Source organism: Elephantulus edwardii, unplaced genomic scaffold, assembly GCF_000299155.1.
Source record: "Elephantulus edwardii isolate Elephantulus edwardi_28Jun2011 unplaced genomic scaffold, EleEdw1.0 scaffold00054, whole genome shotgun sequence".
Taxonomy (NCBI): Eukaryota; Metazoa; Chordata; class Mammalia; order Macroscelidea; family Macroscelididae; genus Elephantulus; species Elephantulus edwardii.
The window spans coordinates 8,655,647-8,673,381 of record NW_006399804.1 but is presented as its reverse complement, the minus strand read 5'-3'; the positions used below and the strand labels follow the sequence as shown (position 1 = coordinate 8,673,381).

The following is a 17,735-nucleotide window of genomic DNA, read 5'->3' as shown; positions in this document are numbered from 1 at the left end:
CTAAAATATAATACTTTTAGACTATTCTCTCCCCCATAGACTTCAATGCCGTAAACATATTTCATCCAGTTTTTCTCAGTCTTACCCCCACCCCGATGCCAGTCTCATTCTACAACAGTGGCACCATACAGCATTTGTCCCTTTGTGACTGAGATACCTCACTCAGGATAATGTCCTCCAGGGTCACCCATTTTGAATAATATTGCTTGAGTATATTTTGCAATAGATTTTCCCCAGCACAGTACTTCATTTGATTTCAAAACTGCTGCTTCCATAGGTGTTCTTATCAGCAAAGCCATATTTCTTTGCTTCCAGAAACACTTTGTTTCACTTTCCAGTCACTAGTAATAAATGATCAATGCATCTTGATTGCATATTTAATCTTTAACTTTCCATGTTTACTAATAACATTTGGTGCAGTAAGTTGATTAAGTCATATTAACTGGTCTTCCTTTGTCAATTTATAGATATAGATATATCTTTATAGCAGTTGTCTATTTGCTGTACTGAAGTAACTTAGAGTTGCTGTGATGTTGAACACTGTGCCATAGTTGTGTCAAATACCAGAATGGTTACCCATCATGGACACTGTCTAGAGGAGCTTCCAGATTTATCCAGGTTTGGAAGCAAGAGTGGCATCCACTTCCTAAACCAGATGCCTCTGGAAACTCTATGAACACAGAGAAATAATGTTAATTATAGAACAAAGTTCATATCTTTTGTTCATAGGATCACTATGAGTTTATTCGAGTTGATGGCACTTAACCACTATTAAGTGAGACTATTGTTGTGTACTGTAGAGTCTGAATTGACCCATAGCTGACCCTTCAGTGGGTTTTCAGAGGCAATTAATCGTACAGGAGGAGACTGATCATCTTTCTCCCATGGAGTAACTGGTGGCCTCGAACCACATGTCTTCAGGATTGCAGCGCAGCTTCTTGTCACTAGGCCAACAGAGCTCATTGTCGTTATATATTGGAGGAACATTCTTCTACTTCGTATGTCATTCTTTGTCAATTTGCTTTACTGAGGTAATCTGGGTTTGTTGTGATGCTGAACCTTGTGCCACTGGAGTGTCAAAGGCCATAATGGTTTCCAAATGTGAACAGTGTTTGGTGGAGCTCCCAGTTGTAAAGCAAATTTGGAAGCAGGAGTGGTGTCCACTTCCTAAACCACATGCTTATGGAAACTCTATGAACTCGGAGAAACTATTATAGTTATAGAACGGCATAAGGTCTTTTGTTCATAGAGTCACTATGAGTTGTGCTTGACTTGATGGCAATCAACAACAACAATATATACCTATTATAGATATATTACCTCTGACAATGTTGTACTTCAGGATGGATCTTGAAATGTTCTTTCTGATTATGAATACAATGTTATTCCTCTTTAATTTGTCAAGCAAGCATAGTAGAATATATGAATATTTGATTAATAATGGCCAATGCTAAGTCCATTTCACCAGGTGCTTAGTAAGGGAGCTCTTGTGGCTCCCAAAGGTACACAGTTCAAATTCACCAGCTGGTCCTTGGGAGAGGGATGAGCAATCTCCTCCTGCGTGAGTTACTGCCTTGAAAACCCACTGGAGGGGGAGCTATGGGTTGGTTCTGACTCAACAGCACACAACAGCAACAAAAAGATGCTTAGTAACATCTCTCATCACGTGTTTCATCACCTAGAAGTGTTTGTTTGCAACTTCCTATTATATTAGGTTCACATTTTGTACAGTCTACATTCTGGCTGTTTTTTCTCATTTTGAATTGTAAGATATCAACAAATGAGGGTTTTAGAAGCTTTACTCCACTCAACACCCTTTGGGTTCTGTTTCGAGGATGCTGTTTTCCCCCAGTTGGAAGTACCCTGCAGGCTGAGGTGCTTATCTTACAGCAGTTAAGTTTCAAGTTAAGAATCAAACTGAGACTCAAATCCTCTACTCATCTAACCTGAATCTTTTCCTTGATGAATCCTATTTTCAGAGGAATCCTAGAGATACTGGCACAGGGTAAAACTCCTCATATGGTACACTAACTGATTTCTTCAAAATCTGAGAAAAAAAATCTAGACTTTTAATGCAAGAATTTTTATAGTAAGGGGTTTTTAAAGATATTAGAATTATTTTATTTTGTGAAGCAACATAAACAAGTCATGGGTCTACACAACCTTTTAAATAATTTTTTATGCACACACTGAATGTCAAGTAAGTGACTAAGCTTGGAGAAGTATTTCACTTTTCTTCCCCCTGAAAACTTTAGATTATGAAATTCAAGTTTACAAAGGACAAATTAGGAGTGATAGTTTTGAATCACAAAAGAGTGCTTAATATTATCAAAATATGTTTTAAAATTTTTCCTTTAAGTGTCTAATTCCTAGCTTCAAATCTATTTATACCTAAAGGCTGATTCCACCTACAAAACCTACCTTTCAAGATATCCACTAAGTTAGTGTGGGGGGGGGAGAACCCCACAAAACTAAGAGCAAACTTTTTAATTCACCAAATATAACAAGTATTCATAATTACATAAAGAAATTGATCTCACTTATTTTTTAAGCAGTGCTGCATCAATATTTTTCAAGTGGAAATGAAACATTAGAAGTAGAGAAAATCATAAAATTCTAGAATTTCAAGGGATACAATTTGAAGAACCACACCTCTAGTTCATTGTCAAGCTTTACTCCTTCACGTACTCATATTTTCTGAAGTAAGCAAATTACACTGTTTGGGGTTTTTTAAATAAAAGCAGTAAATTAGATCCCACAGAGAATTGAACATCTACCACTTAATTTAAGCAAACAGATTTATTAAATTACTCTTAAGGAATCAAAAGTTGTATCGCTTTGGGAAAATCTGTGGTCAGGGACCTCTCCAAAGTACTGTTAGTCTGAAGACTAAGGTGTGCCTGATTCAAGCCATGGTCTTTTCAATCACTTGCTTTGTATCTGAGAGCTGGACAATCAAAAAGGATGACAGACAAAGAATCTGTGCCTTTCAGTTGTGATATTAAAAGATGAACACTGAATATCCCATAGACTGCCAAAAGAATAAGATATATCTTGGAGAAGGTGCAGCCAGAGTGCTCCTTCAAGGCAAGGATAGTTAAGTTTCATCTCACATACTTTAGATATGCAATTAGGAGGGGCTATTGCTTGGAAAGGGGTATCACGCATGGAAAAGTAGATGGCCAGTAAAACCCTCAACTAGATGGGTTGACACAGTGACTGCAGCAATGGGCTCAAGTATGTCAGAGATGATGAAGATGGCACAGGACAGGACTGGGTTCAGAACTGTTGTTCCCAGGGTCGCTATGAGTTGTACTTAACAACATGTAACAACAAATACAAGTGCTAATGGACCATGTGAACCTCAGCCTCCACTACTCTAAGACAACAAGATGGGTGTCCAACTACCACTACTGACTGTTCTAATCACACTAGAAGGGTCTGAGATAGGAGAAAAGGTGGAATAAAACCTTGAAATCACTAAAAATCCTCTCAAACTTACAATATTGGTATGATAGAGATTAGTGGAACCTCCAAGATTATGACTTTTAGACCTCCTTCAAGTTTAAAACTAAACTTCTTCCCGTGGTTCAACTTATAACCTGGCAGTAGGTAGGTTCATAATTTGAAGAAAAATAATACCTGAAAGGAACACATTTTTTTTTCCAAACAACACACCACAGAATATTAAAGGGGCATTATTCACCAAAAAAATAATGTCCAGACTACAAGACAAGCCAGGAAATAATGAATGGAAATGGACCACAGGGAGGAAACAAGAGTGTTGATATATTGTGGCAACTGCAATCAATGTCACAAAACAAAATTCATATAAATTGTGGAATGGAAAACTAATTTGCTCTGAAAATTTTTGCCCAAACCACAAAAAAAAAAGTTTTAAGAAAATGGTTTGTTAAATAGTTTACAGAATCATTGGACTAAACTTTCACTGGAGAGCTAGGCTACCACAGGACCATCCAAGCATGAAGCAGCTTTTTGCGACACTGGGCAAATCTGTGCACAGCTGCTAACCCCACACCAATGTGACCCTGATCAGGAAGCTTCCAAGATTGTTGGGGAACCCTAAAATCTGATTAATAGAATGTCCTGTACCACAACTCTTAATTCTAGCAACACTTAGGATCCTTGGCAAATCATGCTAAAGAAAGACTGATAACTTGCACAATGACCTTGCTTTCCACCTTCCAGAACTTGGAATAGTTGACAATCCATGATGATTACTTTCCAGCCCTAGTAGTAAATAAAGACTCAAGGTAAAGGAGGGTGGTGGGGTATCAGGGTGAATGACGCCAGCCCATTCACCATAGGCACCCAACCACAGTCCATGTAGGTCAAACACTGCTTTTAATGCTAGAGAACATTTTCTAACTTCTATTTTATAGAAACTGACAAAAAATAAAATACACCAAAAAACCCACCAAACTCAAGATATTCCTCAAATCTATTTACTCCCAAACTCTTTCCTATAAAATCTTGGTTTTGCAATAGTACATGTTTTATCCCTACCAGTAATTACAAAGGAAAAGAAATTGTGTCCATGTTTTCTTTATTCTTCAGACCAATATACTCATTCTTCACTTATCCACATGATTATGTTGTAAAGACTAGGTTGTTGGATATAAATATAAATATATAAATTGGTGTTATGCAAAAAAAAAAAAAAAAAGGAAGACAACTATGTCAGATCACAAAATGCAGAGTGACTACATCATTACACAACTCCCAAATGAAAGGCAATCATGAGCCAGCCAAGTAACCATTTAACCTTAACTATCAGTCAGGCCTACTCTGCCTCATCCCTCTGCAATTATTACTGAAATATGTGTGTCATTAATGCATAAAATAGACAGTATATGGTTTTGTTTGGTTTTTTTTTTTACTTTTGTCATAAATGGAAACTATCTGATGAGATGGAAAATATCAGACAATGGCAAATATCAGGTAAATGAGAAGATATACTTGTTTTCATGTACCTGAATTTTATTTGTTTAATATGCAAGGACTCTCACCATAGCCTTCAAAGTTTTCTGGCTTTCCCACTTATGGGTGAACATCTAAATCTGTGCTCTAACTGCCTACGCAGCCACAAGTGGCAGATTCTAGCATCCACAAACTTTATTTTCCTTAAAACGTCCTGCAGGGAATGATTGGTACCAAGTTGCACATAGAATCTAAAGTCATAAAGTTGGAGAGATTCTTCTCTAGCTCATCTAAAACCGTCCCACACCATGTTTGCTAGCTCCATGGGACTTTGAGCATCTAAGAGGAAGTTTGTTAATGAAATGGTTAGTGCCTGGATGATGGCTGAAGTGTCTAACTTTAACCATTCAGAGTTTGTTGACTAAAGAAATGTGGCTGTACCCTGAAGGAAGTTGCTGCCATTGTTATTGTTTTCACATGAGCTTTATTTTCAAATTCCTGAGGGTTCAGAGAAGGGTGGGAACTTCTTGTGGCTACCCTTTCCCCGAAGGCTGGCTCTGGAGTGGCCAGACATCAGCCCCTGCCTATGGTCACATTCCAGACAGGCATTTACAAGACAGCACCATGATTAAAAGGAAACTACTCCATCATTAAGACTCCAGACCTAATATCAACGGGACAATTTTTCATGGATATTATTTCTGAAACCAAACTGTACTGGAAAGACATTTTCAAGCTTTTGTTCTTTTTTTCTTCCCCCTCCCCCTGATGTTCTTAGTTTGCACGGATGATAGCATGAAGGAGACATGGAGAGACTGGGGAGAATTTCAGTTGACTCAAGATAGGGGGAGAGGGAAGGAAAACCACTAATCTGGAGATAAAACTTTTGAGATGGTAGATCAATGGAATCTGGAAATAGTATAAATCAGAGTTCTGAGCTTGGCTAATCCCCCAAAAAGGCCAGATAGCCATTAACATCAGAAAGGACTTACGTTTGCTGTCATGTGACCCTTTCCCAAATGATAAGCTCAATGGAGAGTTTTGATGACTGGATTCATAGCACATTGTGTTGTGAACCCAAATAATAAGCTCATATTTTGAACCCTAGTATGGTAAGGAAAGACCACTACTTACACAAGGGCTTAACTTCCCTCAGTTTTCTCTTTCTGTGCCTTCTAAAAGCCTTTGCTACATGTACTGTTCTCAGTCTCCCTTTATCCCTCAAAATTCCTAAGTACGTCCAAGTGATGAATTATGCAAGTGGAAGAATTATTAAGTGGGCAAGTTTATCTCTAGACACAGGCTGCCTAAAGAGAGGAATAGTTTTCATCCATTCCATGGAAGGAATAGTGGCCTCTTTCCAGTGAGGGTTGTACCCACAGGACCCCCCATCTGTCCTGTCCTGTTTGAGCAGAGAGGATCTAGTGTGACAAAATGCTCATGTGTGGAAGTCAGGCTTCCAGTCCTGGCCACTGGAGTTCTTTCGGTGGAGACTACAGCCTTGATATCTAAGGCCCCTGGGGGATTGGTAGGGTAGACACTGGGATGAGGCAAGTGAGCCACTCACCTCACGTGTAAAAAAAAAAAAAAGTGAGAACCAGAACTTGAGCCATCAGGATAAAGAATATCTCAATGCGTTATTTTCATAATTAAAATAATAATAAAATATCTGGCATCAAAATGTTATGTAAGGGCAGAATCAACATAGCTTTGTGGGAGAGCTTATTAAAATTGTATGGATCAAGATTAACATAGTAATGTACAGATTTCAAAATAAAGGAAGGCTTCTAAATGGCATCAGGCTCCCAAGAGGTGACAGGGCAGAGTCTCTGGTCACCGTGGGGTCACAGCTGCACTGCCTGGCCTTGCTCTGCAGGGTGTCCTGGACACCCCTGTGCAGTGACGCTCTGATCTCTGGGGAAGGAGCCCAAAGCCAGGTCTCTGCAGCTTAAGTAAAGCCTGCCCAAGGGGGTTTTCCAAAAGCAAGGCTGAGCAAGACCCTCCCTCCCTGGAGTAGAAGGAAGACTGCATTTAGATTCTCCATGACTCACACTTTCCTGTTTCTTCATCACTTCAGGTCAACTGAATTACACCATGAGGCCCAGGTGCAGCTGGGTCGACACTTTCAAATCAGCTAAAAAGAGGCGGTCAAGGGCAGCGCCCACCCCACTGGTCTGGCCCAGAGCCTCATGCTGTAGGACCACAGCTCCTTGGCTTTGGCACGCTTCTGATTCCTCTCTCATAGTGCTCCTTTGTGTCTAGGCAGAATTTGTAAAAAGTTATGGGCCGAAATTCCCCTTGCAGAGCTGGAAGAATAAACAGCTCTCAGAAAAAAAAATTTTTTTTAACGTGCTGAGCTCTCAAAGCAAGGTGTGCTTCTAGAGCTGGGCACGTGAGCAAGGCTGCCACCTCATCCCGCTGCCGCTCTGTCCTGAGGCTCAGTTCCCCAATCCAGCAAGCATCTACTTGCAAAGCCAAATGCTTTTGTGGGATGGGGGAAATTCCTGCCTTCAAGACAAAGGCTCTATTATCCACAGGCTCAATTCAATGTTCCCTAGGTAGGGGGGATGGGAAGGGCAAAGCATTTGTTTATCTTCATTTGATTTTGCAAATCAGAGGCTATCTCCAAAAGGACCAGAACCTAGCTCATTTCCAACTGAGCACAAAGAAAAATATTCCACTCCAGGACCCCTGCTCTTAAGCAACAATGTAGTTTAAAAAGCACAAGAGTTTGATTTAGTTGGGTAAGCCTCAGCCAGGTGCAAATGGCTAAGGAGCTCAGATAATAACCCCCACTTTGGAGTTTCAAGTCCACCCGGAGGTACTTTGTTTTTTTTTTTTTATTATTATTTTGTGTGCGTGTACCGTCAAATCAGATCTGACTGGTACAGGAGGATATTGCGCCTCCTTCTCCGGCAGAGCATCTGGTGGATTCGAACCACGTTCCTCTGGGATTGCAGTGCAGCTTCTTGCCACTAGGCCACCAGATCTCCCCCGGAGGTACTTTGAAAGAAGGATCTAGTATGAAACACAGTTCAATGTAAGTTGAGAGACTCAACAGCAACTGGTTGACCCAGCCTCAGCTCAGGCTTTCAATCTTATCCTGTTCTGAGCTCCCTCTGCCTCAAAGATAACTTTGACTTGCGTTAATCCCTCAACAGACAAGCCTGCCACACCTTAATATTAAAGCCATGAAATGTTCTAGTCTTTTTTTCCCTTAACAAAAATAAAATTAGCATTTGGAAATAGAGGTTCAGAGTATAAAAATATGCACAAGCAGTATTGAAGAGGCACCAGAAGTGAGCTCACCCAGAGATCTTTCTTTCGTCTGGTTGGTGGATCTCACGACTGGAAGGCTTGCGCGAGTCCGGCTGCCTCTGGAGAAAGGACTTGGAGACTCTCCCTCAGACATGGCTTCCAGGGAATCGCCGGACGCCTCTGATAAATGCTCTGCTGGGTCACTCAAACTCAGAGGTTGTGGACTGTGAGACAGCTTAGGGCTTCTTGTCTGCAAAAGGCATTTTAAAGAAAGCAGGAAAATAGACAGTTACTCGTTATACTGAAATTATTTTCAATGTCATCAAGATCTGCTAGTCAGGAAGAACGATGTGGCTAGGGGGTGGGGGGAGGCCATTGGAAGGGCTGGTTATAGAAAACCGAACGACCCAGTGGATCAAAGTTATGAAGGTTTCTGCAAACAATATATTGTCCTTTACTGTTCCGCTAAGATTTCTGACACTGCATGTCTACCGTACAAATACCACTGCTAACAAGGAGCTAAGGACAAGTCACATTATAGGGAAGAATGATGGCAAATTGATTCCTATTGCCAGACAAACTCTAACAGTTGTTACTACAACAGATGGGATGGTGCTCATTTATATACATGCAGCAAGGATCGTGCACTCACACTGGAGTGAAATGAACACACCAGTCCTTCTTAGTCTTGCATCAAGGCTGTTCCAAAATCCGTAAAGTAAGATTGTGAGGGAGCTATTTATAGCATAGTTGAATTTTTTTATTTTTCGGCAAAACTTTCTTAAGAAAGAATATGTCTGGCCTCTATTACTTACGTTCATAATAATGGTGAGTGCCTATAATCATTAAATGCACATGCTGTATTATTTAATTTCTCTCTTAGTTACCATGACTGGAATGGCAGAAGGTTGAATCAGTAAAATGCTTATAACCAATAGTAAGTCAGTGGCCTTCCCTGAACAGACTAACTACAGCTGAGCCCTGTGGGGGATAAGAAAACAGACGCAGTGCTGCCAGACAGCAGAGTTTTGAAACTAATTGGTGAAATTAGGTAAGAACAAACAATATAAGGCAGTGTATAGGCATTCCTCCTTTCATTGCACTTCACTTTATTGTGTTTCACTGATATTGCGTGGGTTTTGCCGTTACTGGTTTTTTACACAGTGACGGTCTATAGTAATCCGGTGTCAAGTCTATCAACACTATTTTTCTTTTTTTTTTAATTTTTCTTTTTTTTGTGTGTGTGTGTGTATGTGTGTGCGTGTACCGTCAAATCAGATCTGACTGGTACAGGAGGATATTGCGCCTCCTTCTCCGACAGAGCGTCTGGTGGATTCGAACCGTGTTCCTCTGGGATTGCAGTGTATTTTTCAAACTCAAACTCTGTGCCATCAAGTCAATTCCAATTCAAAACGACCCACCACCAAGTTTCTGTGGCTATCAATTTTAACACGAGGTGGCTGCTCATCTTTCTCTGTTACTGGTAAATTCGAACTGCCAGAGATGCCAATCTTTTTTCTTACTTTGTGTCTCTGAGTCATATTTTGGTAATTCTCAAAATATTTCAAATTTTCTGAATAGAGTTTAGAAACTATACCACAGTGTAACTATAACTTTTACAGGCTGTGGTGAAACAAACAAAAAACCTGTGTGACTGCCTTCAATGCTTTATGGTAGTGGTTCACAACTAAACTGGAACATATCTCTGAGGCATACCAGTGCCATGGCATATGGAAGTTTAACTTTGAACTGTGTGGTCATCCGTTCATCCTTCTAATAAACAGCTATTGAGTATCTACTATTATAATGCTATGAGTCACCTAATCAATGACAATTTGGCCTTTTCCCTTGTTTCTGAAAGATAATCTCTGGAATTTTCTGGGTAACTGAGGTGCAATGATGGAGATTTGATGGTGTAGTTCACAGAGATTTGCACTGGTAAACAAAATGCAGCACCTCTCTGGTTGTTTGAATCTCTTACTGTGTGATTTACAGTTTCCAAAAACCCACTGGAGGGTCAGAAATAAGTTGGTTCCAGCTTGACAGTGATGAGAGAGAAATATTACACTCTACTACTAGCTTAAATGTTGATACTCTGAACCTCTCTAGTAGTGCCAAAAGAGAAAAGACCATTTCTGTAAAGATTATATCCAGGAAAATACTATGGAACCATTATAATTTTATACATGGTGTCTCCATGAGTTGGAATTGATTTGATGGTAGTAGGTTTGTTAGCTTGTTTGTGCTTATTTAAACATAAAGAATACATGCAGGATTCCTGCTGATAAGCTGGGGGCTGGCCATTATCAGCTGACCTCAAGGAGAGAGGGGAGCATGACTCAATCATGCATATGCAATAGACCCTGGTCAGGACTATGCAATGGGGCCAATTAAGGCTTGGGACACATAAGTTCCAAGAGCTTCCTGGTTGGTGAAAGGCGATGATTAATGTGGGAGAACAATATACTCTTCTCTTTGTTTATTTTAATTTGTACCTTTTTTGCTACAGTAAGTCTATAATCATCTGTACAACATTTCTATGAGTTCTCTGGGTTGTCTCAGTGGATTACGGAACCTGAAGGAGTAGTGGAAACCAGCAAGTAAAGTATGGAAGCCCAGAGTTGGTCATGAGTTTATGGCTGACAACTTGAAGGAATAGTAGGAAAAGTGCAAATTTACATCCAACAGAGGGAAATAAGGGTGTCAGGTGGATATTTAAGCTTGTATCTTTAATCTTGAGTAATCTAGTCAAATTCCAGATGACTAGCATCAGAAAGAGAAAATGCCACCCTCCTGATGGAAACGTTAAAAGTGAGGATTTGATTAATTTTCACATTTTTGAGATTGGATTTATATAGGTTCTTGTCTGTGACACAATGTTCTAGGCTGTGTGCATATAACTGGGGCATAATGATGCATCCAATCCTGTTGAGGAGATGGAGCAGCCAGAGATACTAAACTAAAAAAAAAAAAAAAAGGAAGGGAAAGGACAGCTGGGAGGGAAAGGCATCTTAGACAGATGGAACTGCTGTCATTGCTCTCAGGTGCCACTGAGTCAACTACAACTCAGAGTAATCCTATGAACAAAAGGTTGGATCCTTGCACCATCCTGAGCCATTCTCTCCATCTCTGATATGCTTGCAGTGTGTGCAAAGTCCCTGAGGCAGAAAGAATAGGCAATGCCTGGAGGTTTGGTGAGGGCAGGTCCTAGAGAAAGGGAGGAGAGGGTAGAGTAAGTGAGAGACCCAATGAAATACAGCCTTGGGCTCATGGTCGTTGACACTTCTCAAGCCAGGAACTGAATTCACTCCTGTGTTTCAACTTTCAGTGTAACAATACACAGGCCTATAATGTGAACAATAACATCGGGAAAGTAGGCACTCCTTAGAACAGCCAACCATGGGTGATCAAAATGACAGCATTTGCCCAGGGATAAAGCTCAGAATGTAGGTATGGATAGGGAAGGAAGATGAATGGAAGTAGCAAACACATGCAGGAAATTAGGAGATTGTTGCATTGTACAGTCTGCAATCAATCTGAAGAACAGTGTGGCGTGAGGATCAAAGGAAGACTCATCAACATGATGTAGATGACACAACTTTACTTGCTGAAAGTGAAGAGGATTTGTAACACTTTCTTTAGAAGATCAAATACTGCAAACTTCAATACAGGTTACATCTTAACACCAAGAGAATAAAAATCTTAACACTGAGAGAATAAAAATCCTCATGACACCCAGGGTAAAAGTAGGCAAGAAATCAAAAGACATATTGCTTTGGGAAAATTTGCACTCAAAACCCAGGGTGACAGCACTCAAGAAATTAAAAGGTATATTGTCTTAGGAAAATCTGCAGTCAAGGATCTTTCTAAAGGGTTAAAGAGCAATGACAGCAGTTTAATGATTGAGGTGCACCTGGTTCAAGCCATGGTACTTCCTACTGGTTCTTATGCATCTGAAAGTTGGCCAAGGAGCAGCAAAGTTTCACAGGACATTATATAATAAATGTTGGAGAGGATGTAGAGAGATTGGAACTCTCATGCACTGCTGATGGAATTGTAAAATGGTACAGCCATTCTGGAAGACAATTTAGCATATCTTTAAAAAGCTGACCATAGAAATTCCATATGACACAGCTATTCTATGATAGTAATATATCCCAAGGAAATTAGAACTGAGACACAAATAGAGATTTGTACAGTTATGCTCATAATATTATTATTCACAATAGCAAGAAAAAGGAAACAGTCCAAATACCCATCAAGAAATGAATGGATTGCAAAATTGTGGTACATTCACACAGTGGAATACTACGTAGCACTTAGGAACAATAATTTCTTAAAATAATAGGTAACACGAGAGAGTCTAGAGAGCATTATACTGAGTGAATTAACTCAGTATCATAAGGACAAATATTGCATAAGACCATCACTGCAAAAATAGAAGGATCACTAAGACATGTATAGATGTTCAAAAGGAGAATGAGACAGGGGAAAATGTGTGGAAAAGGGGGGAGGCTGGAAGTCACTACAATAATAGACTTTAGTGGTTGGATTGGGGGGAGGCTGGAAGAATAGGGAAGATTCAATAGAGACTTGGAAAGATGAGGTAATAATAGGCATTAAGTCAATAGTTCATGATTTAAAATTCAATGCATAGGAATGATTGTATGAAACAATGTAAATGAAAGATTGTATAAAACATAAAGTACATGAGTGAAACTGTTTTAAGAATTACTATATGCAAACAAATTTTAAAAAATAAAGCTGGCCAATGAACAAGGATGACAGAAGAATCTGTCTTTGAGTTATGTTGTTGGAGAACAGTACTGAATATTCCATGGACCGCTAGAAGAACAAGAAGTCTGTCTTGGTGGGAGTGCAACCAGAGTGCTCCTTTGAGACAAGGACGGTGACATTCCATCTTACACACTTTTAGCATGTTAGGAGGAGCCAGTACTTGGACAAGGACTTTATCCTGTGATGTGGTGCATCATCAAAAGAGAAGAAGACTCTCAACAAAATGGATTGCCACAGAGACTGTAACAATGGGTCCAAGCATGGTGGAGATTGCGAGGATGGTGCAGGATGGGGCAAGTTCAGATAGGTTGTTCCTTGGATCATTACATGTTGCAGGTGACTTGATGGTAGCAGCGCAAGAGAGGAAGACCCTGCATGAGATGGATGGACTCAGTCACTGCAGTAATGCGGGTGTGTTAGAGACAATGAAATTGGCTCAAGATAGAGCAGGACTCAGAGCCGTTGTACACAGGGTTGCTATGAGTCACAGGCAACTTGACGGCATATAACAAAACCAACAAGAATCATTGTCATGAAACAAAATGTACAGGAATGGCTGAGTGGAAAACTAGTTCATTCAACAATATCAAAACACAAAATTTAAAATATAAAAGTATAAATATATAAAAATATACAAAGTTTAAAAATACCAAATGTACAAAGAGGCCTGTCTAGACAAGAACTCTACAGCCTCATACCCTCCTTTGCTGTTCCTCTAAGGACTTTCTCATGAAGGGAAATGGGACTGAGGCCAGTACCTATTCCCTTACACCCCACTGGAGTGAAGGATGAAGTTTTGCAGATTTGGGGAGGTAATCACCCTGGGTGTTCCCTGGGAGCCAATGAGCTCTGATTACACACCAATATTGCAGCCAGAAATTGGGGGTGGGAATCTCTGCAGCAAAGACACCAATTAAGTTTCTTTTTGTGAATTTTTCTGTCCATGCCCCTAGAGTGGTTTTAGTTCATGTTTATTTTTCCTGAAGTATGTTTACAGGGATCCAGTTTTTTTGTCCTTCTGAGAGTGCTGTTTGACTAGCAAAATCATCTTCAAATCACTGCCCAGCTCACCCAGATTTAGATAAACGCATGTGGTTTTCAATGAAATAAAATCGCTATGTTGTTACTGTGCTCCGTAGGGTGTCAAGCTAAGATGCCTTCATCCCTGTCTTTAAGGGAAAAAAAACCAAACAAAAAGGGGGACTATGTTGGCCCGAGCAAAATAATCAAGAAATTATATTACTTGAGGCAAGCTGGCTACAATAAGAACCTTGGCTGCTTGGTCATTTGGGCTGCCTCCAGTAGACAAGATGCATCTGATGACTTGTCATTTTCCATTGCAAAAGGCAACAGTCCTTGAAGAAAATGAAAATCAACTGTCCCTGTCTTGTTCAGGGTCACTGTAGTGGTAAGCATGTATAAAAAGGCCTCAATATTTTTCTCCCCACACCCCCCCACCCCCAATCTTCCTCTACATGACTTTTCAGTTCCAAATGGCAACCCTGGCTCTTGCTTTTTTATAGCATTAGCTTGCTCTGAAAACTATCCCTGCAGATTAGCAGTCTCCTCACATACATTACCCTTCTTTCTTTCAATGCCAGCTCTCTGCTGAGACATCATTTAATTCAGTGAAAAGACAAGGGGAACTGCTGACGTTGAGAGTCAGATATTGTATATGGAGAAATGAATCAAAAAGCATTTGGAACAGAAACTCTGGCTCTGTAACGTGCTAGGCAGGCACGGGGGTGAACAGAGTAGTCCACCACATGGTTTGTACACTCAGAAAGCAATTCAGGTTTATTTTAGGGGCCAAGGATAATATGCACCCAACAGGTGGACGAGAAGCACAAAGGGACCTGTTGCTGGGAAGGCAGAAGGCACTTGAGGAATAACCACTGACAAAAGGCGGTTCAGGGGGGAGGAATCAGATGGGCGAAGGAAGTGCCAAAGGTCATATGTAGCTGAGTTACCTGGTCATGGTGATCTACTTCTGAAACAATCAGTCATTTGAAAATCCCATGGTACACAGTTCAACTCTAACAAATATAGGGGCAATTCCATGATTGCTTGTGGTACCAGTGATGAAAAGATGAAGGAAGGCAGAGAGAGGGAATAAACTATCTTCTGGACTGTGCTGGGCGGCAGTAACGGATTACACTTGACTACCAGCTGCACAAGGAGATCCTTAGCAAGATGGATCAGCACAGTGGCAGCAACCGTGGAATCAAACGTGGGCTGGTGCAGGAAAATGAGTCAAACAGATTTCATGCACCTACCACCACCATGAACTGAAAGACTAGTGCTTGTCTCTACTCAGAGGTAACATCAAGGGAAGATCAGGCACCCTGGCTCATAAAGATTACGGCCAAGAAAACCCCATGGAGGTATTTAACATACCTGGGTTCAGCTGGGGTTGGAGTCTATTCAATCAACAGCAGTGGTTTTGGTTTTTATTTGGTCTTGTTTAACTCTCATGGGGGAATTCTGATGGTGCATGAACTCTGCAGGTAGTTTAGCTATTAACCCTAAAGGCTTCTTTTGTGTCTCTGGGTGGCGGTTCAAGTCCTTCAGCAGTTCTGAGAAAGATGGGCAATCTTCATTTATGTTCCTCAGAAACCCAATGGAGGAGCAGCTATGGTCTAATTCCAACTCTATAGCAATGAATCTCTGGGCCCAACTCTCATGCAGCTTCGTAATATAAGTTGACACTGAGAAAACAGCCAGATTTTAAGCAACTCCAAAAGTTTAGCAAATAAAGGAACTAGGATTTAAGTTCAAGTCTATAGTTCTCCAGAACTGATGCTTGGCAGTAACACCACTTGACCAGGGGTTTGAAGATTGTGGCTCTCATTTACCTTCTAAACAAAACTGGTCAACACATAACCTCACTGAGTGCCAGGGGTTTTAATCCATAAGGGAATGGGTTCAATGTGTTGAGTATCTGATATGCTTTCAGGACCAAAATTTCCTAACTTTTAAGAAACACACCACTCAAGTTTATATAATGAGGAAAAGAGTCATCTAGGAAATTTCCCTCAAATTATATGCCTTAGAAGACCAACTCATAGAATTGTGTAGCTAGCTGGCAAGAGAATGCAGTTTTGGTGCATTTATGTCCTTGAGCGTGTGTAACAAAGTTGCACAGCATTAATTTTTAAAAGACTGACATGCTTGCACTTCATCATCATGGACAAATGTTTGCTAAGATGTGTGCCATGTGCATTATGCTTTACTAGGGGATCTAATTTATTCTTATGGTGTCTTTGCAAAGTATTTGGAGTCTTGATACTGAAGCGGAAAAAAAGGCGAGAGCTGGCGGCATTAATGGTACTTTTTTCCACTCTCATATTCAGTCCCGTTAAGGCTGTCTAAACTGAAATGCCCACGACCGGAAAATAGACATGCACACCTAACTTCAGGCAACATGCTGTCAGGATTGGGGGCACCTGGTCGGGAGAATCACGTTAGATCATGTTCTGTTTTGAAAAGAAAAAGCCTTACTGTCTGAATGACACTTTACTTCATCCTAATTAATGCTCAATTTGCCCCAAAGAATTTGGAAAAAGAACGAAGCTCTCTGCATGCAAATGTATTCAGAATGACTCATTTCTAGCATTCATTAATTGACATCGTTAATTTAATCATGACAAGCAGATACTTTAACCCATTTCTTTCATTTGTAAGGCTTTCAGCTTAAACCTCATCAAAATTCTGACTTCATTTTAACAAAATCTTTGTAGTTGATGGGTACTTTTGCTCAAGACACAGCAAGAAAATATCAGAAGTGAAAAAGCATGGGCGGGCTTCACTGTTTCTCTTTTGAGAGCCTCTCCAGGCTAGCTCCAAGGAGAATTAATACATTATCGTCATGGAAATCCCTGGGTGGTACAGACAGTTAACCCACTTGGCTAATAACAGAAAGGTTGGTGGCTTGAGTCCACTCAGAGGCATCTCAGGGAAAAAGCCTGGTGACCTACCTCTCCAAACTCAGCCACACAAAACTCTGAAGCACTGTTCTAATCTGACGCACAGAGGGCTGTCCTGTGTCAGGACTGAGTCAATGACATACGCTATGGAAGGTTCAGCCTTCCGAATTTGCTCATAAAACTTTTTTAAAAATCCAGGGTGCACTCACCTTCCTCCCCTTCTCTGGTCCTCCTTTAGTTTCCAGAGGTCTGTGCTGGGCCTGTGCCTGGGCATGGCAAGAGACAAAAGGCCCTCATGACCATGAGGCACACCTGGCTTCACCCCTCCACCTGTCCTGACCACAACCCATCACAGGTGGCAGCAGCAGCTGAGGTCATTTCCCTGCAGCCCCAGCCACCTGCATGCATTCCTGGCTGAATCCTGGGGCGCACAGGGAGGTGTCTTTCATGAGCAGGGGGAATGCTCTTGGCATGGGTCACTGGTCACCTCCCACAACTTCTGAGGCTGATGGCCAGAAAAACAAAGCCTGACGTGGTATCTCCCCAGGGCCCTTCCCATGATGATCATTTTGGGGAGGTGACTGAGAGTCTCCAGAATCTTAGCAGATCAAATGGCAGGTGAACGTGAAAAAGACTTCAGGTAGTACAATTACGTAACTTTCGGGAGGGTCTGACTCTAACGGCTCAGAGGAGAATGAATCAGCTGTTGTTTCATTGATTGAAGGATTAAAGTCAAAGCAGGATATAAACAGAGGCAAAAAAATATTGCATGTTTATTGTGTGTCTGAGTGTTAAATGTGAGTGGACCATGGA

At 40.8% G+C, this 17,735-nt stretch overlaps 1 protein-coding gene across 1 annotated transcript in view; it reads right to left on the bottom strand.

Annotated features, from left to right (window-relative positions):
- KIAA1217 (KIAA1217 ortholog) overlaps positions 1-17,735 on the bottom strand; it is a 456,740-nt gene that overhangs the window by 212,480 nt on the left and 226,525 nt on the right. Inside the window, exon 2 of the mRNA XM_006887104.1 lies at positions 8,251-8,449. Within this exon, the coding sequence (XP_006887166.1) occupies positions 8,251-8,449 (199 nt within the window). The remainder of the gene's footprint in view (positions 1-8,250; positions 8,450-17,735) is intronic.